Here is a 23,087-nt window from a genome sequence, read left to right as displayed (position 1 = left end):
GATTTTATAGCATAAACGAAGAGGTTTTGATGCAGTACACTATGTGCTATCTATCAAGTACAATTCATATATGCATGTACTACACCTTTTCAACACTTCCCTACCTATCATCGCTCTGTCCAGTAGTACTTCCCTCATATCTAAATTTGAATTAAAGAATACCAACTTAGGAACTTAGATATATAAGCACATATATTATATATAGCTCAAAGAATGTAAGCCCTCTACCAAACTTATTTTTTATCACTATTATCATAAAAGGAAGCCAACGTTTGGCGTCAAAGGTTTCATCAAATTTTAAAATCACTTGTAATTACAGAATGTATATGTATTTCTCATAACTAACGAAACTGATCAGTATGTCAACAACTTTAAGAATTAGTTTTAGGAGTGCAGGCCTATTCACATCCTAATACAGGATTGTAGTATAACTTGAATCCTAATCGAAACTGCAGATCTTTGATTATGTTATGTTTATTCAATTTGCCAAACCATCCAAAGTAAAATCATCACACATAACACAAGATCTGTTGACGCAGTAAAACCCTCCAAAGAGGTAAACAACTGCGGGCACTATGTCGGTGAACAATCCACTATATGAATAGGAAAGTACATAAAGATCTTACACAACTCATCTATTAGAACCAATCTAGTGGGCAGCAATGTCTTCTCGTCTTTGCTACTTTCAAATCAGTGAACTTATTCTCCTTTGTCAATCTTGAGATGACACAACTCTCACCTCGGTTGTCAATCACCTCAAGGCACAAATCATGCATGAACTACCAACACACATGAAGTATAAAACCAGAAAAAAATTTTAATAGAAAAAGCTTGGGATTTGATAATCCTTCAAAAGCTAAATAAGGAATAGCTTATGAAGGATTCTCACATGAAACTTTAGCTCAATGCTTTCTGAAGATAAAGGCAGAAAACTCTCAAGAAGGCAACGACCAAATATTCTAATATGTTCCACACCTTGAACAACCCTAAGAGAAACATATATATAGGAGAGTACGAGCTAGGGTTTCTGATGTACATGGGCTTTATGACGTCTTTTAAAAAGCATGGATTAAAATAGAATTATCATTTAGAAAAGCCCATAAACCAATTTAAGAAAGTTTGAATGCTTTGGATAAAACCATTTGAAAATTCGCAGATCAGTACAAGAGGATTGAAAAGAGGATCACATCCTATAATAGGATTTAAAGGCAAATTCAGTCCTAACCACTTTACAAGCATGCACATGTATGCAAGACATACTTGATTGATGAGAGTTGTGCATGAAGATTGAAGCATTCCATTCTTCTAAGGATCCAAGAGTAGAAAGCTATTACATGAAAACATGACTTTTGGTTGTTGTGCTTAGGAAATGCCAATCAATTAAACATTGCACTAACAATCTCCCCCTTTGGCATTTTCTAGGCAAAACAACATATACATTAAACCATACAATAGTTGATCCTATACTACCATGACCCAAGAAATATGAACTTCCAAGTTGTAATCTGCACACAAGAAACATAACACCCGTGAAGAACATGTATGTTTGAAGTAGTGTAGGCATAAGCATATGAAACATTAAGCTTGGTTGAAGTAGTGTAAGCATAACCATATGAAACATTAAACTTCCAATATCTCCCCCTTTTTGCCTGGAAAGGACAAAGGGACCAAAGCATATTGTGCATAAGATTTCACTCCCCCTAAATTCAATACTCATGTATTGGTAGCAGCGGAAACAAACATTAATCAGGGGGCTAGGAATAAAATGTCAAACTGATCCTGCAATAGAATTGAACCTTCAAACACTCTTGAATATCAGTATGTTATGACAACTTTCAAAAGATCAAGAAGAATAGTGTATATGTTTGAACCAAGGTAACCTGCACTTTGTATCAGACACAATTGAGAAGAACCAAATAGAGATGATGCATGAGACAGACTATTACCACACACAGAGCAATCAAGCAGAGCTTTTCCAAGATAACATCAAAATGAACACTTCTCAAGAGAATCAACCAGCAGATTTGAAAGAGAGCAGGTCTCAGTAATTAAACACTATTTATTTCAAAACCAAATTGAGTTAGGGTACGACTAAAGGTGCTATGCTGAAAAGTGAACCCAGGTCATCAAAGGCTTTAGAGAGAGTATCACGAAGAGGCACAATATATATAATTTTTTTTTAGTAAATATAAAGGGAGACAAGATCTTGGAGGGTACTTGGAGCTTTGAGCAACTGATATACCTTTTTGTTTTGTTGCTACCCTCTTATTTTTTTGTTTTTTGTTTTTAACACAAAGATCATAAGTCAAACCATCCCCGTTTTGATCTGAAACACACTAGCTTTACAAGGCAGGTGTCCCATCTACATTTGGAGATAGCTTGACTTGCCTAGACCACCACCGTTTCAACCTGAAACACACTAGCTTTACAAGGTAGGTGTACCTACATGTACGTTGCAAAGCATAATTAGCTATAATCAGACACACTCATCGTACCGCCAGAGGTACCAACTATCATCAAAGGAGTAACCCACAGATAGGCAGCCAGGCGGGCCACGGCCGGAGCACAAGAGTTCCCCAGGATCACCGCTGACGCGCCGCCACGCACTCTGCCAAGACGGCATCAGAAGCTACTGAAACTGGGAACTGAAGCACATCAGTCCCACATCGAAAACAAGGAGAAGATCAGACCTCTCCTCACCTATAAAAGGTCCTCTCTTCTCCCTTCATTAAATTACGCATTAACTCTCATTTATTACTATGCTGCCTATATATATCAACTGACTTAGGCATCGGAGAAGTGAAGACCGCCCAGCGCGGTCTCCCTCTGACGCCCTGCCTTTCATTTGGCAGCTAGCAGGAATCACCAAGTATACAGAGTAGCGGTCCGCCCGCCGGACCCGCGTTAAACGAAGGCTTGGCTACCGCCAGACTTTGAGCATTAACATTGGCGCCGTCTGTGGGAATCCTTGAACAAGAGGTCATCCCATCACAACTACCATGACTAGCGGTAGCGGGGGAAACGCCCATGAGCAGGCAGACCAGTCCGCCATTCCCCAACCATCCAATCCAGCGGTAGGTGTTAACCGCGCACTATTCAACACCCCAACTAACCCTGGCGGTGAGACGGATCCAGGCAGCAGCCGCCCACCAGGCCAGGACCTCGCCGCCATGTACGAGTTGGCACTGGCAGACCTTCACAAGGCAAACAGAGAACGTGAAGAGGAGCGCAGAGAGAAGACCGAGGCCCAAAAGCAGGTGGCTGCGCTGATGTCACGTTTTGATGACCTGAAAAGGACGTTAGAAAGAACCGCCAACCCGGTACAAAGCGAGCATTCGCATAGTACAAGGCGTAGTCATCCCAACGCTGGTGCATTGGGACCGGAACCAGTTGTACAGATGCAGGTCCCGCTAGACCCCCCTGAACTACTGGGGATGGGACCACCGCCCATTCCCCAACTCATGTTGGAGCAGGAAGCAGAGTCGGTACCACGCACCAACCGCTCGGAAATTAGGGCAAGAACTGAGGGTGGTCTGCCTGCGCCAAGGCATAGGCAGACCCAGCGGAGTACATGTGCAGGACCCGCTGGCGACGCAACAGCCCAAATTCTGGAGAGGATGCAGCAGTTGGAACAAAGGCTGGTCCGGGCGGAGTCGGGCGCCGCGCCATCAACTCAAAGTCCACTTTTCACGTCCAGACCAGGGCCCTTCACCGCTGCAATCCTACAGGCTATCAGGCCTGCGTACGCAAAAACTCCGAAAATGTCGCATTACAGCGGTACAACCGACCCCTTCGTCCATATGGACACCTTCAAGAAGGTCACCAACAACAAGGGATTTGACGACCCCACTCTGTGCCACTTGTTCAGCGAAACACTGGACGGGGAGGCAATTAATTGGTTCTTCAAATGTCCGCCAGGATCCATCGACTCATTCAACGCACTGTCACATACCTTCCTCTCCCGGTTCATCTTACTGTCCGCCGGACATCATAACACGAGTCAGCTGTTCAGCGTCAAACAGGGAGAGAATGAGTCACTCAAGGCATTCGTCACAAGGTGGCGAGCGGCGGCATCTCAGTGCCGCGATCTGGACAAATCGATGGCATCGGCGGCCTTCAAGCAAGGACTCCTCAAAGGGCCGTTCCTCTATCACCTCAACTACAATCATCCAAATGCGGCATATGACCATATCATGAGTGAGGCGGTCATTCACGCCCAGGCGGAATTCATTACATATGGAGAAGTCCCACCGCCACCGGTAACGCCAGCAAAGGCCACACAGCCTACCTCCAGTCATGAAACCGTTAATAAGGCACCCGCCGCATCACCAACTGACAAGAAGAGGGAATGGCCACAGGGTCACTACCAGAACAAGCGGCAGAAGGATCAATACCACAAGGGAAACCGCCCAACCCAGGAAGATAACCGCAACAGGCAAACGGAGTCTTCTCAACGGTATGCAGTGTTCACGGTCCTCACAACCTCGTACGAGGAAATATACAATCAGTGCAAGGATCAGATCCCGCCACCTTCTCCAGCAAAATACCCAAAGACGGGCAAACCCAAAAACACCGGCAGATGGTGCAAATACCACGAGGACAGCGGCCACAATACCAACAGCTGCAACGCACTCAAGACGGCAATTGAGACCTTGTACCGTGAAGGCAAGATGGAACAGTTCAAGGTGCGCCAACCGCCACCAGTGATCGCCAACGTAGAGACGTTGGGCCGCATCAACACAATCGACGGCGGTGCTCCAATCACGGGCTTGTCTCACAGAGCCAGGAAGCGTTACGCACGCGTTAATCACCCAAAGGAAGTCTGCAATATCCGTTACGAGAGATCCGCCAAGGTCCCAAAGGTTGGTTGGGAACCTATCACATTCTCTGAGGAGGAAGAGCGCGGGGTGCACCTGCCCCATGATGACCCCTTCTTGGTCGACGCCATTCTTGGTAGGTTCTCAGTGGGGAGAATATTGGTAGATAGCGGGTCCGCTGTCAACGTCATATTCAGCGGTTGCTACAGCCATCTCAAGCGGAATAACAAGTTGCTCCAGGATCATGAGCCACTGCTCAGCTTCTCTGGTGACGTCACACAGCCGCTTGGTTCTGACTACATGCGGTTGACTATTGGCACTAGTCCGTGTATGGCGGAGGTACATACAGAATTTATAATCGTTGATTGTCTCAGCTCATATAATGCCATCCTCGGACGACCGGCGCTCAACAAGCTTAAGTGCATTATCGCCGGGTACATGCTTCTCCTGAAGTTCCCCACACCTAACGGCACTGGCAGTGCGAGGGGAAGCCAGCAGTTGGCACGCGAGTGTTATTCAACGACTATGGCACGGTCAACACGCCGCCATGATGTCCTAACGGTAGGAAACCAGGCACCGCCACCAAATATCTTCGAGGACCCTAGGGATGAGGAGAAGAAGTATGTAAGGAAGGAGCCGGTCAACCCGGACAAATCCCTGAAGGTTGTCTGTATCTCGGACGAGCACCCTGAGCGGACGGTCCGTATAGGCGCCCAACTAGATCCAGAAGTAGAGGCAGAACTCATTCAATTCCTACGTCATAACGCCTCCGTCTTTGCATGGTCCTACGCGGACATGCCAGGTATCTCCCCTGAGATTATCACTCATAAACTGACCATCAAACCCTCTTTTTATCCCATCAAGCAAAAGCGGAGGGCCTTCGATGAAGAAAAATACAAGGCAATCGGAGAAGAGGTCGCCAAACTCCAGGACATTGGATTCATCCGCCAAGTCATCTATCCCCAGTGGATCTCAAATTTAGTAATGGTCAAAAAACCCAGCGGCAAGTGGCGGATGTGTGTTGACTTCAAAAACCTCAACAAGGCATGCCCAAAGGATAGTTTCCCGCTACCCCGTATCGATCAGCTGGTCGATTCCACCGCCGGACATGAGCTCCTCAGCATGATGGACGCTTTCTCCGGATACAATCAGATCAAAATGCACCCCAGTGACCAGGAATGCACAACCTTCACCACCGACAAAGGCCTCTACTGCTACAATGTCATGCCTTTCGGTCTGAAGAACGCCGGTGCCACTTACCAGCGGTTGATGAACGCCATGTTCGCGGAGCATCTGGGAAAAATCATAGAGGTCTACGTGGACGACATGCTAGTTAAGAGCATAAAGGCCGGCGGACACGTGGCAAACCTCAGGATCATAGTAACCATTCTCTTGGCCTATGGTATGCGCCTCAACCCGGAAAAATGTTTCTTTGCGGTCACCGCTAGCAAATTCCTGGGATACATTGTCAGCGAGCGGGGCATCGAGGCTAACCCAGACAAGGTCCAGGCCATCCTTGACTTGGCGGACCCAGAGTACAAGGTGCACGTCCAATGCCTCCAGGGCAAGTTAACCGCCCTTTCTCGATTCATCTCTCGACTCACTGACAAGTGTGCCCCATTCTTCAAACTCCTCAAAACAACGCACAAGAAGGTCATCGACTGGAATCCGGAATGTCAGGCGGCGTTCCAGGGCCTGAAGGAATATCTGGCGGCAGTCCCTCTCCTCTCTGTCCCTGTCCAAGGAGAAACCCTATTCATATATCTAGCGGTATCTGCATCAGCGGTAAGTTGCGCAATTGTCCGAAGGGAAGGCCAAGATGAGCTCCCGGTTTTCTACGCCGGCAGAGGCATGAACGGAGCGGAGACAAGGTATCCTCCCTTGGAACAACTGGCCCTTGCACTTATCGTTGCCGCCAGGCGCCTCCGCCAGTACTTCCAGGCCCACACGATCCATGTGTTAACAAATCAACCGCTGAGACAAGTAATGCAGAACCCTGAACACTCGGGGCGCCTCAGCAAGTGGGCCATCGAGCTCAGCGAGTTCGACATAGAATACAAACCAAGAACCGCCATAAAGGGCCAGGCAGTGGCGGACTTCATCGCTGAACTCACCGAACGTCAACCTGAACCCGGTGTAGAGATGGTACCTGGAGCGGAAGTGGTAACCGTCGGGGAGGCAGGTCCCCTCCAGTCGGATTGGAACCTACATGTGGACGGATCCGCCAGCGCCAAGGCCAGCGGCGCCGGAGTCATCCTAACAGGACCCGGGGGACTGAACGCGGAGTACGCGTTGAAATTCAACTTCAAAGCTTCAAACAATGTGGCGGAGTACGAGGCACTGATCGTCGGTCTACTTCTCGCCATTGACTCGGGGGCTGACAGCGTCAACATATTCAGCGACTCTCAATTAGTCGTTAACCAGGTCAACGACAGCTTCCAGGCAAAGGACCAGCAGCTGGCGGCATACTTGGGATATGTCAAAACGTTGCTCAAAAAGTTCAACTTTCACACTATCACACAAATTCCCAGGGAAAAGAACGCCAAGGCTGATTCCCTGGCAAGACTGGCAACCGCCCAGCCACATCAAAGTCCAGCGGACACAAAGGTGGAATGCCTTGACAAGCCAAGCATCACGAAAACCCTAGCGGAGATCTTCAACATTGAAGTCAACCCCAGCTGGATGGACGAGATCACTGCATACAAGCGCAGCGGCACACTACCAGAGGATAAGGTCAAGGCACGCCAAATTCAGCGGAGAGCAACCCGCTACAATATCCAGAATGGCAAGCTTTACCGACAGGGGTTCACTCACCCCAACCTCCGCTGTTTAACCCCGGAGGAAGGAAAGGTCGTGTTGGCAGGAATCCACGGCGGGGAGTGCGGAAACCACTCGGGCGCCAGATCCCTGGCCAATCGTACAATGCGACAGGGCTACTTTTGGCCTACGCTTGGTGAGGACGCCCGGCAGGTGTCAAGATCTTGCCACAAATGCCAGCAGTTCGCCGATCTCCCGCATGCGCCAGCTGAACCACTTTCAGTCATCATCGGTCCATGGGTCCACTCTACATGGGGCCTCGACTTAATGGGAAAATTCCCAACCGCCAAGGGACAGTTCAAGTACATCATTGTCGCTATCGACTACAACAGCAAGTGGATAGAGGCAGAGCCACTGACGGCCATCACTACCGCCAAAGTCATTCACTTCCTCTGGAAAAACATTTACTGCCGCTATGGTGTCCCACACACAATCATTACAGACAACGGCACACAGTTCAACAATGAGGAGCTCATTTCGTTCACCGCCAATCTGGGCACCAGGATGAGCTTTGCCTCTGTCGCCCACCCCCAAACCAACGGCCAGGTCGAAGCGGCAAACAAGATAATCAAGAAGCTGCTAAAAAAGAAACTCGACACTGCCAAGGACCTGTGGGCGGAAAAGCTTCCAGAAGTGCTATGGGCCATCAGAACGACTCCATCCTCCGCCACTGGTGAAACCCCCTTTTGTATGACGTTCGGAACTGAGGCCGTTCTGCCTGTCGAGGTAGCTCAACCCACCGCTCGGGTCGAATGCTACCACCCAGAGACCAACGGCGATGGCATCAACCTGGACTTGGACCTCCTAGAGGAAAAACGACACAAGGCCCATTTGCAAAACCTGCAAAACAAACAACGAGTTTCGCGTTTCTACAACGCCAGAGTCAAGGCCCGCAACCTCCAACTGGGGGACTGGGTAATGAAGGAAGTCATTCCAGCACCAACAAAACTCCGCCCAACTTGGGAAGGTCCATATAAAATAGTAGAAGTCGTTAGCCCAGGCACCTTCTACTTAATGGACAAGGATGGAGTCACTACGACCCACCCTTGGAATACCGAACACCTTCGGTATTACTACAAATAGTCATGTCGCTACCCAGGAGCATCTTGACTTAGCTAAATTTTTGTTCAATATTTAGCTAAGGGAAGCTACCCAACGGGTACATCCCCACTTTTGTTAACACTGACCAGTCAGTTATCAATGAAACGAGGAATTATTCAAACCATTGTTACCAAGTCTAGCACTGAGGGCAGCTGGCAACGCCGGCAATCGTCAGCGGACCTCGTCCGCTACGTTGTGCACTTGGACCAATCTTAATTCCTTTAATTTTTCATTGATTGCAAAAGAACATCCTAAGTCAAAACTCTAGCGGTATAGACATGTCATCACACAACGTCAAAAATTCCATATTTCATATATTCAGGGCCGGGACTCCCCACCCAAAAATTGTTCATTACATTCAAAAAAAAAAAAAACAACAAAAGTACATATATTTTCAGCCTCAGCGGCTACACAATCAAAACAGGGCACGTCCGGCATGTCAGGGGTTGGCCTCGGCGTCGCCTACTTCAGCCTGCGACGGCTGTTCACAGCTTGCTTGGTCAGTCCCTCGAGCGGTAGGACTTGGCGTCTCAATGGTCCCATCCGCCGGAGTCTGATACCCACTGCCTGAGCTGCCACCTCCTGCTGGGGGACTGGGTACTGGCGGGGGTCTCTTCGTCGGCGCTGCATTTTTTGCCTGCGGCGCCTTGGGCAGGGACGCCTTGGCCCAATCAATGGTACCCTTCGCTCGCAACATCTCGACATTCGCCAGGGCGCCGGCCTTCGCCGCTTCATTCAGCGCGTTTTTGTATTCCGCGCTCTGCTTGAAATTCTCCACAGCGGCGGCGGCGGCTCGGCTTCCATCATCCCTCAGCCGGGTCAGCTCACCCTCCAGTCTCTTCACTTCCCCTTGCCTGGCGGCAGACTCCCGCTGCAGGATGTCAATTTTCTTCTCCTTGGCGGTCACACGCTCTTGCAGCAAGGCCTTGTCTTGCTCCAGCTGGGAGACTTGATCATTTCGTTCTATGTCCCGCTGGATGGCGACGTCTAGCTTGCCTCGAGCGTCCGCCGCGTCACAGTCTGCCTTCATCAGGCGTCGCTCCACATCTGCCAGCCTGTCCTTGGCTTCCCCCAGCTCCCTCTCAAGCCTCTTAACCTCCTCCCGGAGCTGACCCTCAATTCGAGGTTGCTTGGGCGCCGCCAAGAACATTTCGTTCAGCCCCACCGCCAGATGCCCAAAGGCTGAGCTAAAGGGCGACTGCTCGATCGCCGTTGGCCGCGTCATCCCTGCCAGACCGCCGAACCCCAACCGCTCGCACAAATGGTAGAGAAACTCCCGCTCGCTGTCGGTCATGAACTCGGTGAAGGCAGCGAACGAGTCCAGATCGCTCACGGGCATTTCTCTCTCGGCCGTCACAGGAGCCTTCGACGGGCCTTGTCGGCTCTTCTTTTGCCTGTGGACCTCGAGGGTCTCGTCATCATCCTCCTCCCCGCCTGAGTCACACTGGCGCCGCTTCCGCAGAATCCCCCGTGCATCTCCAGTGGGCGCAGCCCTGGACCCCATCGGCGGTTGTCTCCCCACCGCAGTCGCGGCAGCCCCCGCCGGCGCCAGAACTCTTTCTTTCTGCGTCCCACGTCGAGTGCCAACCGCTCTTTCCTTCTGCGGCACGGTAGAGGATCCCTTTTTTCCCCCGCCCGCTTGTCCATCCGCCTACACGCTGGGCAGACCGTCGGCCCCTAGGTGCGAGTGGTGCGGCATGGGCAGCGTCACCGCAACCTCGGATGCGCTCACCTCCAGCGTCTCCGGATTCACAACTGTCATCTGGGCCGCCTCGCCTGAAGCATACATTGTCTCCAGGAAGTTGTCTATCTCCGCACGGTCCATGGCTTTGTCAAAGGCGTCACGGCTCGCTTTGTTGCCTGGCGGAGTCTCTGAGAACATGCAAACACTTGTCAGCTTTAACCAAGTTATCAAGAGATACAATGTGGCGGAGGCCTCTTACCAATGGCGCGCGTTAGCTGCTGATCGACCAACAGCTCCCAGCCGGTGAGGAGACGGAAGTCCAGCAAATTGCGGTTCTTCCAACAACCTTTGATACGCGGAACCCGGCACTCTTCCTCCCGCGTCAGATTGTAGCGCAGGCCCGCTGTAAAACAACAGAAAGTGTCAGTCAAACGATTGCAACATATATACCATAAACCGCCAGCTATGTTCAGAGGAGATCGACGGACAACCTCGGATTGGCTGAAACTCCGACTTAATCCTAAATGTCGGCTCCCCCTGGTTGGACTCCGCTTGATACTCCCACCCCGTCGTGGCCACGCAAAACGTCCCCCGCCAGTAGGACATCGAATCCCTCAAATTCTCTATCAGCTTGGGCGCTCCCTGCCGGCGGCTCAAATTTACTTGCCCCCTACACCCTTGGCGATTAATGTACACCAGTTCGTAGAAGTGCAAAACCTCCGCCACCGTCGGCCCCTCGCACCCGGATAGCCGCCACAAGGAGTTCATCGCCAGCATCAACCGCCACATGTTGGGACAGATCTGCCCAAAAGCGACGCCGAACTCACACACCAGGATCTGAAGGTTGGGCACTAGCGGCAACGTCACTCCTTGGCGGAATATTGCCTCGTGAACGGCGGCGAACCCCGCTGGAAGAATTGAGGCCTTTTCGTCCGCAGTCGGTTGGCGCAGCTTCACCACTCCCGGCAGCCGGTATGTCCGTTTCATCCGGTTGACCACGGCGGCAGTCATCCGCCCTCCCGCCTCGTCGACGGGGGTCCCATCCGGGAGCACCCACGCCGACTCTGTTTCCTCCCCCGTCACGTTTCCCCCGTCAGCAGAACCACTGGCGGCACTATTACTTGCTAGCCGCTCCTCACTCCTCTCCCGCGCAGCAGCTTCCTCACCCGCCCTAGAACTCTCCGGACGCAACGTACGGCCCATGACAACTTCCCAGGGTATGGTTTGCAGCGGCTCGATGTCTAACGGCTCTGGCAGTAAGGTTCCTGCACGGGCAGACGGACGCAACGAGTCAATAAAAACCCTATCCGCCGCACTGATTGACACGTCAGACCCGGAGTCCTCACTGCTCGAGATCTCTACGACGTTGGCCATCCCAAAAACCCTAAAACCCAAATCAGTTAGCCCACAGAAGGATCTAACCTATCCCTATATCAGCCATAGCAAAGCACCACGAACAGCTACCCAGGAAATACCAAAACATGAACAAACCCCTCCCCACTCAACCCAGATTCAACCATCTAGCAAAACCCTAACTATCAACTCTCTGTCAAAGCATCGTAACCTACCTCAAATCTCATCTTACACCCCCGACGAGCATCAAGAAACCCAGTTCACACACCAATCCCAGACACAAATACCAAACCCACAATTCGACAACAACACAAAACCAAAGAGAAGGATAACCAGAACACTAACCTGTCGTTAACTCGCCGGCGTACTGATGCTCGCTTTGCCCCGACGACGGAAATTTTCGTCTCTTCGACCACGAGAACTCCACCAACTCACGGCACTCTCTCTGCAAATCTCGGCTGGGCAGAGCTTGAAGACGACAAACAGTTCGAATGGATTTTCTGATCTCCCTTCTCAATACGTTCCCCCCCTTTTATGTCAACATCAGCGGCTTTTGGGCCGTCCGCTAGAAAACGACATCACACCCCAGCCGTCCACGTGTCCCCTGTCCGCACTAACCCTCCGGGTTAACCGAGGCGTCGCCTCGGTTACGAAATCCATCATTACTCGCATTAATGACGAGAAGACGGCCGGACTGAGGAGACGCGTCTCCACACGCTAACCCTCTAGTTACTTGCCACGTGTCAAGGCGTATCACGAAAGCAATCCAGGGTACACCCCTCTCCAAGTGAGTCTCCGCTGAGCGAAACCCCGCCAGCGGAACTTCTCACTTGTCCTCTCCAAGTGAGTCTCCGCTGAGCGAAACCCCGCCAGCGGAACTTCTCACTTGTCCTCTCCAAGTGAGTCTCCGCTGAGCGAAACCCCGCCAGCGAAACTTCTCACTTATCCTCTCCTAGTGACGTTCTCCGCCGGGCGGAACCCCGCCAGCAGAACTTTTCATTAGCTGTTATTTACGAAGTCTCCTAAAAGCGACACTTCTCCCTTGTCATCATACAAACGGGGCACCTTCCGCTACGCACCTCTAGCGGAAACCTCTTTTATCTGACAAATCGCGTACTTTATTCAGCGCGGTACCGCTCAATAAATTAACACCAAGCACGTCCACTGGACGCTGTTTACTGCTATAAACCAGCGGGGGGACTCCCGCCAGCGGCGGATCCCGAGGCCACGCCTCATTCTGACAAATGACCGCCACGCGGCATTACAGTCAGATTGTCCCTACGGGACACGGGGACTAGTCAACAGTCTACGACGACCCTGATCAGGTACGTTGGCCCCCGTCACTCGGGTCCTAAAGATTGGGTTCGCTACCCAACACCCTCTGCTCCGTGCAGCTCCCCCTCACCAAACAAATTTCGCGACCATCCGGAGGTCCATCTTAGCCGGGGAGTGGGGGACTCCCTGGGGGGCCTAGCAGGGGCCCACCCGAAAGGTATAAAGCGTTTGCTCAGTAATATCCATGGTTGACAACGCACTGACGCTAATTATGCTTCTGCAAAAGTCTAGCGGAAGAAAACGCTTCACACCGCCGATCAACTCCCCAACCAAGATTGCCCTCCTTGACTGGGGACTTGGGGGACTTGTACCTACATGTACGTTGCAAAGCATAATTAGCTATAATCAGACAAACTCATCGTACCGCCAGAGGTACCAACTATCATCAAAGGAGTAACCCACAGATAGGCAGCCAGGCGGGCCACGGCCGGAGCACAAGAGTTCCCCAGGATCACCGCTGACGCGCCGCCACGCACTCTGCCAAGACGGCATCAGAAGCTACTGAAACTGGGAACTGAAGCACATCAGTCCCACATCGAAAACAAGGAGAAGATCAGACCTCTCCTCACCTATAAAAGGTCCTCTCTTCTCCCTTCATTAAATTACGCATTAACTCTCATTTATTACTATGCTGCCTATATATATCAACTGACTTAGGCATCGAAGAAGTGAAGACCGCCCAGCGCGGTCTCCCTCTGACGCCCTGTCTTTCATTTGGCAGCTAGCAGGAATCACGAAGTATACAGAGTAGCGGTCCGCCCGCCGGACCCGCGTTAAACGAAGGCTTGGCTACCGCCAGACTTTGAGCATTAACAGTAGGTGTCCCATCTACATTTGGTGGTAGACTGGATGCCTTCTTAAAGAACAAACGGTGCCATTACAAGAGTGATAACTCAGTCTGCATACCCCACTCAACATCTTAGGTGTGCAAGTGTAAGAGACAAAGCAAGGCTTCAGTTGCCGTAAACACAAGAAGGGCAAAGGAATATGGTTTAATTCTGGACCTTTAAACACTAAAAAAAAAACAAGAACAGATCACTACAGGAGAAGGCCAAGTTATGTAACTAAATCTCAGTTCATGAGTTGCTCTTGAGGTGATAATGTACTACAATGCACATGTTAGGATTGCAACAGAACACGCATCCTAAACTAGGATTGAAATAAACCTGGAATCCTAAATGCAGAAATTGCAACAAATATGCAGATAGTCAAGTAACTCGAAACTAAATGAGGACAACAGTAATCAAATCTATACTACATGCAAACACACAGCTGTTACAAGCACAAGTTAAAAACTGGGAACCAACTTAGATCACAAATTCTAATGAATCGCTTGAGATTGTCAATACATACTTAATCCAAGGGCATTGAAAGTTGGCATTCATTTAACATGAACTCAAGTGCAAGAGAACTTCTTTCAGCACCATTTAAAACACCACATGATATGTTCATATTATTAACCTTACCTGTCAACTTACCACAAGATAGATCGGATTAACCTGATTCACACATTCAGTAACACCATTGTGAAATTTTCCAAGGCATTGAGTTGTTGATGCCAAAGTTCCAGACCAATTTTTTTTTGTTTTAAACTTCGGCAACCTAGCTTTCTTTGGAAATTGAGCATCCAAACATTCATCCATTAATCCTGCAACTCAACACTCTCAAACAGAAATACCCGTGAGGTATGGTATGGTATGATATAAAATCAAAGCATACACTTCAGTTTTGCCCTTTTTTTTTGAATTAAGACTAAACAAAAACAAACCTAAAAAGAGAAAAGAACATCTTATAGAAAAATGCAAAAATAAACACACAACTACTAAGACCTTAGGATTGAAAAGAACATTCAGTCCTAACACACTAGCGATAAGAAAAACTAATGTAAACAGAACAACACTACTCCCCCTATATATGTGCTTATGATGAAAAATCAAGCTATTGGCATCCAAGAATATATTTTTCACAAGCACACACTACACCAAAAATCTTATCAGACAACGGCAGAAAACCGTTGTGGGATTTGGAGTCCCACCGTTGTCTGATGAAAAATCAGACAACGGTGGAACACAGTTGTGTGAGAAACACACAGACAACAGGTATGTGTTATAACTGTTGTGTGATAGCTCGGCAGATGCCAAGCGCAGCTGCGCAGCAGATGAGGCGCTGTCTTCAAACAACAGTGCCAGTTTTAAGCTATTGTATGTTAAGCGTGTCAGACAACATTTTTTTATTTTGTCTGTTGTCTGATTGATCTTCAAACTTCAGTTCTTGGACTATATATGTTGTGTGATTAACTTTAGGACAACAGAGTTCAATTGGTTCTGTTGTGTGATTAACTTTTCCTACAACAGAGTTCAATTAATTCTGTTGTCTGAGTATAAATTAGAAGACACTAATTTGTTAAAAACCGATGTGTGATATGATTGATTGCAATGTGTTTCTGTCCTATTTTTGGCCATTCAGGCAACAGGCAATCGTCAATATTATATCTAATATGTTGTGTGATCATTTGAACATCCTATTCCGGAATTAAATTGTGTATTCATTTGGTCCATTTACCAAATGAACAGTAGTTCATCAAATACAAACATTACAAACCATCAAATGAGTCATCTAAACACTTTAGGCTCTATGTAGAAGCTGATTGTATGCCCATCTTTGAATGCATCCTCACCCCACAAGATTTATAGTTGTTGCCTATATATGTTCAAATAGTAAGATTTAAATCTATTAGAATCTTTTGCCCTTTTGTTCCAAGGCCTCGCGTAGCAATTGGTAGGCGCACAATTTTCTTCTTTAAAGGTTCAGGTGTAATATCTACTTGAGCATGCAATGGAACAACATCTGGTGGGATAACAGGGGGTGGGGGTGGCAATGCATGTTCTGCCCCGTTTCCATCTGCCCTGTTTTCTCCATTTGCGTCGTTTTCTACATTTGCGTCGTTCTCTCCATTTGATCCATTTGTCCCATTTCCATCAGGCTCAAATGAATCCATAGCCTAAAAATGCACCAAAAGATATTAAAAGGTAAACATTAGTAGAAGGTAATTTCATTAGGAAAAAAAGAGCATGAATGATTAAAATTTCATTTATAGTACAAAAGTTAATTTGGAAAACAAACTGAACTCCCAAGTATAGCACCAGAACAGCTAAAAATGCACCGTGTTTATATGTGAATAAGGTAGCATGCAATAACCAGACAACTAAATGGATGGATAAAACACCAACTCGGTAACAGCTTTACAGAAGAAATCAAAAGCACAATGGACCAAATAATCTACAAATAAAACAGAACTGCTTCCTAAAAGTGGAAATACAAAACTGCAGAGCAGGACACTGCCACTAAACACTTACTTAATAGACAATAACAAATTACACTCATCATAAGAAGCACATTGGAAAGTCAAAGATGCACAATCAAGACACATAAGAAAAGTAGCCAAAGCTTCAATAAGCCACATTCAAGGATGCAGAAAATAAAAGAAATTACATACATGCAACAGGAGTACTTAGCTGAGAACAAGAAATAAACTGAAGCATGAAAACTAAATCTTTTCCTTTGCAAATGCATAAGACCAAACCATGGGACTGAAACTAAAAAGTAAAACCTGACCTTATAAAAAGTCACAAACAATTGTTTGCAAGTTATAAACAGAAAGTGTTGCAAATAGAGAAAAGGAAAAAACAGGAAGAAAAAAAAGTTACAAGTTTCAAGGATAACGTTCATCAGAGCACAAAATAAGAAAAATTGAAAAAGTTAAAGACTTGACCATGGACTTGGAACAATCGCTATGTTTAAAAGTCTAAAAATGTAATCTTGCCATAAAAGTCTAAAAATGGAATTGAAAATCTCAGCACAAGACATGCATTTCCATGAAAACCTATAAATGCTAAGAATATGGGAAAAAAAAAATACTACCTTAAAAGCACAAGAAAACCACTTCCTAAAACCCAGCCGTGTCGCTTCCACATACCCTGTAAAACAAACAGAGATCGATCATAAGCGCAAGACATACCCCAAAACCAGTCCAAAAAGGAACTGCATTGCATCTATGAAGACCAAGAAAATCCCTTACAAATCTAAAATAGTTAAACAGAAAATAATCAAAAGGGTGGGTTTGTTTCCAAGGGTTTGTTTACTAGTATGTTTAACCACTTTTACTTTTTGTTGACAGTTCTCCATTCTATGCAAGGAAATTTGCTTATGGTACAACCATGTAGAGCTTATGTCTAAGCTTATACGTACATATATGACATCCTAACCAAGAAATTTGGTAGCCACTTAGCAGATTCTTTAGGAATGCGCTTGAGATTGTCTTTGTAGTCGACATAGTAAAGTCCGAACTTGCAAGATAGCCTTCCCCCACTCAAAGTCATCGAATAGAGCCCAGTGGAAATATCCTTTGACATTCACCCCATTCCTGCTAAAACAGCAATCACAAGTAAATACGGATATATACCATCTATCCTCAACCCAGTAAGTATGTAGAGTAATGCCTCACAATTAGTTAAATGGATGACTTACTTCATTGCCATCCTGATCCGGTACAAGTGTCGAAGAATGCATTCAATTCTATGTGGATCCTTGACTGCTACATCTAGTCCAAGATTATCGTCCTTTTCTTCTGTAATTCCATTTTCAGAAATGTAGATTTTAGGACTTTGGTAGTTTTGCTTCATGAACTCCAAAAGTTTCTGAAGACCTTGTGGATAAGAGAAGATGTAGATGCTTCCATCAGCCTGCAAAACAATTAATTAACAAGTCTTTAAGTTCTCTTGCTAAGCATTGCTACATTTATACAATGACGGAAAGAAACTCAGGCACCAATTCTCTTACATGAGGACCAATTAAGACTCCATTTGCATCTGCAACAATTACAGAAATATGAGGTAAGAAAACATGCACATACAACACAAATGACAAGCAATTAATAATGGTAAGGAGGTTGAAGTGTACTTGTTTCAGTTGATGTAGCCAAGACGTCATTGTGATAACTCAATGGTTCAGCTTGACTTGCTGGAACGTTTTTACCATATCTCGTGGTATAATAGTTGATGCCAATGAAATCGAAGGATCCCTTAATCAATTTTTTCTCTTCTTCGGTGAAAAGGGGTAGCCTTTCCTTGACCAAATCTCTCATAATCTTTGGATAATCTCCAAATACTATTGGTTCCATAAACCTAATAAGAACCACCATCAGTATAATTAGCATAAGATTAAGGAGACTTCTTGCTCAAATCAAGCAAGTAAACTTAGGTTCAGTGTGGATGTCACTAACCATCTAAGTTCGAAGTCTAAAATTCTTTTTGCTGCAGCTTTGTCTTCTTCTGTATCTGAATAAGGCTCAACATACTGACCTACAAGTGACCGTCCAATTTGTCCACCTTATTTTTCCTAAGACAAACATTGGCCAAGAAAAATTAATTTCGTATCATAATTTTGATACTATACCTTAGAAATTATGATACTATAAAGTCAGAAGGTGTCAACTTTGATACTAACATCAATTAAAATTTGACCAAAAAGCATCAAATTTTGAAAAGGAGAGCTAGTACATACCTGCAGTAGAGTGCAGGCTTATCCATTAGGCCACCTCGTGCTAACATGCTTATTTATATCTAACTTAAACCAACTAGCAGGCAAAATTTCTTTCACAAAGGGAAAATAAAATGCAGATCACCGAATAAAGAAAATAGCCAATCAATCATCAGTGAAAACACATACACCTTAAATCATAACGTTCTCTCAATAATCAGTTCGAGAATTATCCCTTATATAATTCAGTAGACTTTCGTGTATCTCTCATTATATTGCTTAAAAACTAAATATGTTCATCACTCGAACATATCATTAGCTTGTTACTTTTGCCAGGGAAAATGAAATACAAACTGAGCACTAAACTAGGCTTTAATTGTCACTATTTTTTTTTTCTTTTCTTTTTTTTCACCAGCTATTACTTGTATTTTCTGTTCGCTATTGCTTAAAATACCTTCAACACTCAAACTTGCATTACACATATATACAATTTCACTTTGAAAGTAAACTGCACCACAGCTAAACCAAATTCTCTGAGAAATGAATCTAGAAGAACCTTCACATTAAATTGGCCTACTTTCCCAAGAAACTTAGGGAGTACCTTTTCTGTATATTGTCAGATGATGAAACACTACTTGCCAAGCCTACATATTGATAAGTTCATCCATGTCCTGTCTTGATACTTCATTTATGTCTCAAATCTGCAGTCTATACATAATAGTTATTTGATGTTCAGAAAATGGATATTATACCTCTTTCCTGACCATTTAACGATTGAAAAAGCCAATTTGCTAGCCATATTATTGAAGCTGACTTATAGAAAGGGAGATTGACCGCACCTTGTTTAACTAATCTTATGCAAACAAAAACACACTTATCATTCATACCTTGCTTAGTATACCAACAACAGGTTTATTTGCTCCGTCACCATCTCAACAGCTTGGAAAGTGTCTTCCTGAAGAACACGATCACAAAGTGATCTATGTCCCTTGACAAAATCTATGCATGACTTCGCGAACAACTTTGTTCTTGACTTTATTCTTCACCTAATTATGCACCCAAATTGTTACGCAATGGGCATTTCTGGAATGCAATACAAGGGAAAACTATACATAGAAATCAAAGAGAGAAGACTGACTGATTACTTTAAGGAAAAGAGTAAGAACCAGAGATAAGTATTTCAACGGTATACAGAAACAAGAGGCTGCCTATGGTGTGCCTAATATTAACTTTGAAAAACAGAAGTTTATAGAAGTCAAGTTGTAAGAACCTATAAGCTAACGATGCATGGATTTGTAATAAAATAGGTAATACTAATATCCATGAAGGATTCTATACTTCCTACCATTGCTTTTCTGTTCTCCATAAAGCTATACAGGTTTATCATTTAAAACTTCACTATGTTTGAGAAAATATCATATCCTCTTGGACCAAGTATTTGACAGGACTTGCAGACTGAATTTGAATTAAGCTTTCTGTAGAAATTAGACAATAATTACAATATTAGATGGCAATCTTCAATTCACAAATCATACTCAAATCCGCAGGAAAAACGGACTATTTAACAGATGAAATCATGATCAGACCATGATTCTTGGACAACAGAGCAGAAACTTCCAAAATTTCTTGAAAAAGAAACAAAATTCTTTCTGATTAAACAAAAAGGATGATGGCTAACCTCGTAAAATTCAGATGTAGCAACTAGAGGCAACATACAAAACACCAATCTCAGAATAGGGGTTACAATTATCCTTTTCTTGTTGATATCCACAGAAACATCTCTTTGGATCTTCGTGTCGACCCATCGCAAACTTTCCTGCTAGTAGTATGAATTAGGTGAATGGGATACAAGAAATTGCATAAAGTACATAAGCAATACTTTCGAAAAAGTTGACTAGCAACAGAAAAATATATATTAGAAGATTTCAGTCCAAATTGATGGAGAGAAAGATGTGGGTACCTCTTGAATCGGAGACGTAGAGAAGAGTGAGGAGGCTTTAGTTCGGAAAACGAAGCAGGCTTCGGTGTAGCTGTTATCAAAGAGAAACTGGTTGACGAGGAAGGCGATCTGCACGGGTGTGACGGTACCCTTTCCCAAATTATCCAATTTCTTGGCTTTAGATTGCTTCGTCATTGTTCTCCGATTGATAGATTAGGGATCTGAGGTATGGGTTTCAGTGGAGAGAGGGTGAGATCCACTGGGCACGCTTCGATTGGATGAGGGATTTTATTTTGAGTTGGACGCGGAGGTTGGTTGTGGATGAAGAGGAAGGTATTTGTGTTTTGGGGGAGAGAAGGAGACTGATGAAGAAATTGTGTTTTCATGGTGTTTTGTATGGCGTAGTTGCTAGCTCTAACTTAAGTTGTCAAACACCGGGCAGTTGGCTCTTCTTATTTTGTATTCATGAATCACAAAACACATAAATGAAGTTATGTTAAATGAAGTCTTTAAGTTTGAGCTGAGGCAGCAAGGAGGGGAAGTTCCCGCTCTATGCAATCAAAGTTTCAATTTTAAGGGGGGAATGAGTGGTTTTTGGAGGCACATCCAAACCTCCAATATATCTTTCTTGATCAGACAACACAAAAACAGAAACTGTTGTATGACATTTTGCAAGCTACACTCATACAACAGATATAACTATTCTGTTGTACAATGTAGTACAAATTTAAGGCCAAATCTGAGTCATGGTAGGAGGGAAAAATGCCGCTCATTTTTTTTTCATTCACACAACGGATCATTCTTGTAAGTGTGGTACAATTACCTTCTTGCTAAAATTTTTTGAATTTTAATAGCCTTATACAACGCAAGTTTTTTAAACGTGTTGTATGATTCACTTTCTCTCATCACACAACGATTTTTTTTTTTTCGTTGTGCAAAAAGTGTTGTGTGTTTAAGTTATTGGTGTAGTGACATATTGGAAAAGTTCACTTACCTGTACGTGAAAGCTTAGAGAGATGAGGTTCTTTTCGTATCCAGACTTGCTTCATCTTGGGCACAGGTGAGAATGGAACCGAAACAAGTCTTGCTATCTTATTTACTTCTTTCAAAAGAAATTCCAGCTTTTCTTGAAGATATTCTTTCTTTTTGTTCATGAGTGGCTTCTTGTCATTCGAAGAATTCTTTCTTAGTTGATTGCACCTCGGTCTTATATGTCCTCGCTTTCCACAATGATGACACACATGCACAAAATTCTTCAACATTGGTTTAGGTTCTTCATGCACAGGGAAAGTGGATTGTGACGAGGAATGATCATAACCTTTTACAAACTTGGTGACATGCTCTCCTTTGGATGAACTTTCAGCATCATATCCCAGGCCATGTTTATCTCCAATTTTTTTTACCAATCATTAGAATATTTTTCAACTTTTCACCACTTGAAGAATCACATCCAGCCTTGGTTTTCATTTGCTCAAGCTCATATAACAGACAATCCTTTTCAGTTTTAAGCTCCTCAACTTTGTCACATCTCTCTTGGTACTTTTGTCGAAGGGATTGAAAGTCCTCCACAAGAGACTTTCTTACTGCATCACCTGCCTCCAATTGGGATTCAAGTTCTCAACTTCATTACTCAACTCTAAATTTTTTTTCTTCAATTCTTTTGAAGCCTCAGACAACATGATATATTGTTGCATTACTTCCTCTAGATCAAATTCTTCAACTTCAGACTCATCACCAGTAGTCGTTAATCCTACCAAGGCCACCACTTCAGAATCACTTTCAAGCACAGGATCATCATCACTGTCACTCCAAGTAACATTCATTGCTTTATTCCATTTATTCTTAGACTTCTTCAAGGTATTTGCACACTCAGATGCAATGTGACCAAAACCTTCACATGCAAAACACTTTGGAGCATTATTGGTTCTTTTTTCAGGTGCTCTTTCAAACCTTAAAACCTTATTACCCGGCTTTTCTCTTACTCTTGTATTCTTGGAGCTTGAGTCAGACCTTGATTCACTTCTTTTGGATTTCCTATCCTTGAGAAATTTTCTGAATTTCCAGAAAATTTCCTTGTGACAAGATCAATTTCATCTTCAATGTCTTTCTTCACTTTAAGAGCTATGCTTTTGCTCTTCATTTCATCAGGGAGTTCCATCTCATATGTAGTTAAGTTTCCAATCAGTTCTTGTAGATTGTAGGTATTTAGGTCCTTCGACTCTTGAATGGCTATCTTCTTGGAATGATATTTCATAGGAAGAGACCTGAGTACTTTCTTGACTATCATGTGTTGAGGTATGGGATCTCCTAAGTTGAAACAACCATTCACAACAACACTGAGCCTAGCATAGAAATCAGCAAACTTGTCATCATCACCCATCTTCATATTTTCAAATTGCTGGATAAGTTATTGAAGCTTAGATTCTCGGACAGCTGTAGTGCCTTCATGAGTAACTTGGAGAATATCCCATGCTTGCTTTGCAGAGCAACAATGAGAAATAAG

General features: G+C 45.2%; 1 protein-coding gene and 1 pseudogene across 3 annotated transcripts; both read right to left on the bottom strand.

Moving 5' to 3' along the window:
* Nucleotides 1-15,631: 15,631 nt before the first annotated feature.
* On the bottom strand, nt 15,632-18,695 carry LOC133737491 (beta-glucosidase 24-like; annotated as a pseudogene).
* Nucleotides 18,696-19,245: 550 nt separating this feature from the next.
* Nucleotides 19,246-21,154, bottom strand: LOC133739465 (nuclear pore complex protein NUP205-like). 3 transcript variants are annotated; one of them, XM_062167244.1, is made up of 3 exons: nt 20,606-21,140; nt 20,324-20,464; nt 19,246-19,691 (listed from the first exon to the last, which is right to left on the bottom strand). In XM_062167244.1, the coding sequence occupies exons 1-3, from the start codon at nt 20,777-20,779 to the stop codon at nt 19,626-19,628; spliced, it is 381 nt and encodes a 126-aa protein (XP_062023228.1). In that variant the 5' UTR covers nt 20,780-21,140; the 3' UTR covers nt 19,246-19,625. The 3 variants fall into 3 exon arrangements, with proteins under 3 accessions (XP_062023228.1, XP_062023229.1, XP_062023230.1); XM_062167245.1 differs by having other exon boundaries at nt 20,324-20,461; nt 20,606-21,123; XM_062167246.1 differs by lacking the exon at nt 19,246-19,691 and adding an exon at nt 19,715-20,120 and having other exon boundaries at nt 20,606-21,154.
* Nucleotides 21,155-23,087: the final 1,933 nt, after the last annotated feature.

The sequence above is a fragment of the Rosa rugosa genome, chromosome 3, assembly GCF_958449725.1.
Source record: "Rosa rugosa chromosome 3, drRosRugo1.1, whole genome shotgun sequence".
Classification (NCBI taxonomy): domain Eukaryota; kingdom Viridiplantae; phylum Streptophyta; class Magnoliopsida; order Rosales; family Rosaceae; genus Rosa; species Rosa rugosa.
Note: the sequence above shows the minus strand (reverse complement) of the source record. Positions and strands in the feature narration are given on the sequence as shown.

Bases quoted from the DNA above. Each gene is read 5' to 3' on its own strand.
- LOC133739465 (XM_062167244.1), bottom strand. From the start codon at position 20,779: ATGACGAAGCAATCTAAAGCCAAGAAATTGGATAATTTGGGAAAGGGT. The intron at 20,465-20,605 runs GTACCCACATCT...TCATACTACTAG, and splicing joins CTACGTCTCCGATTCAAGAG to CAGGAAAGTTTGCGATGGGT. The intron at 19,692-20,323 runs GTTAGCCATCAT...GTGCATAATTAG, and splicing joins CTACATCTGAATTTTACGAG to GTGAAGAATAAAGTCAAGAA.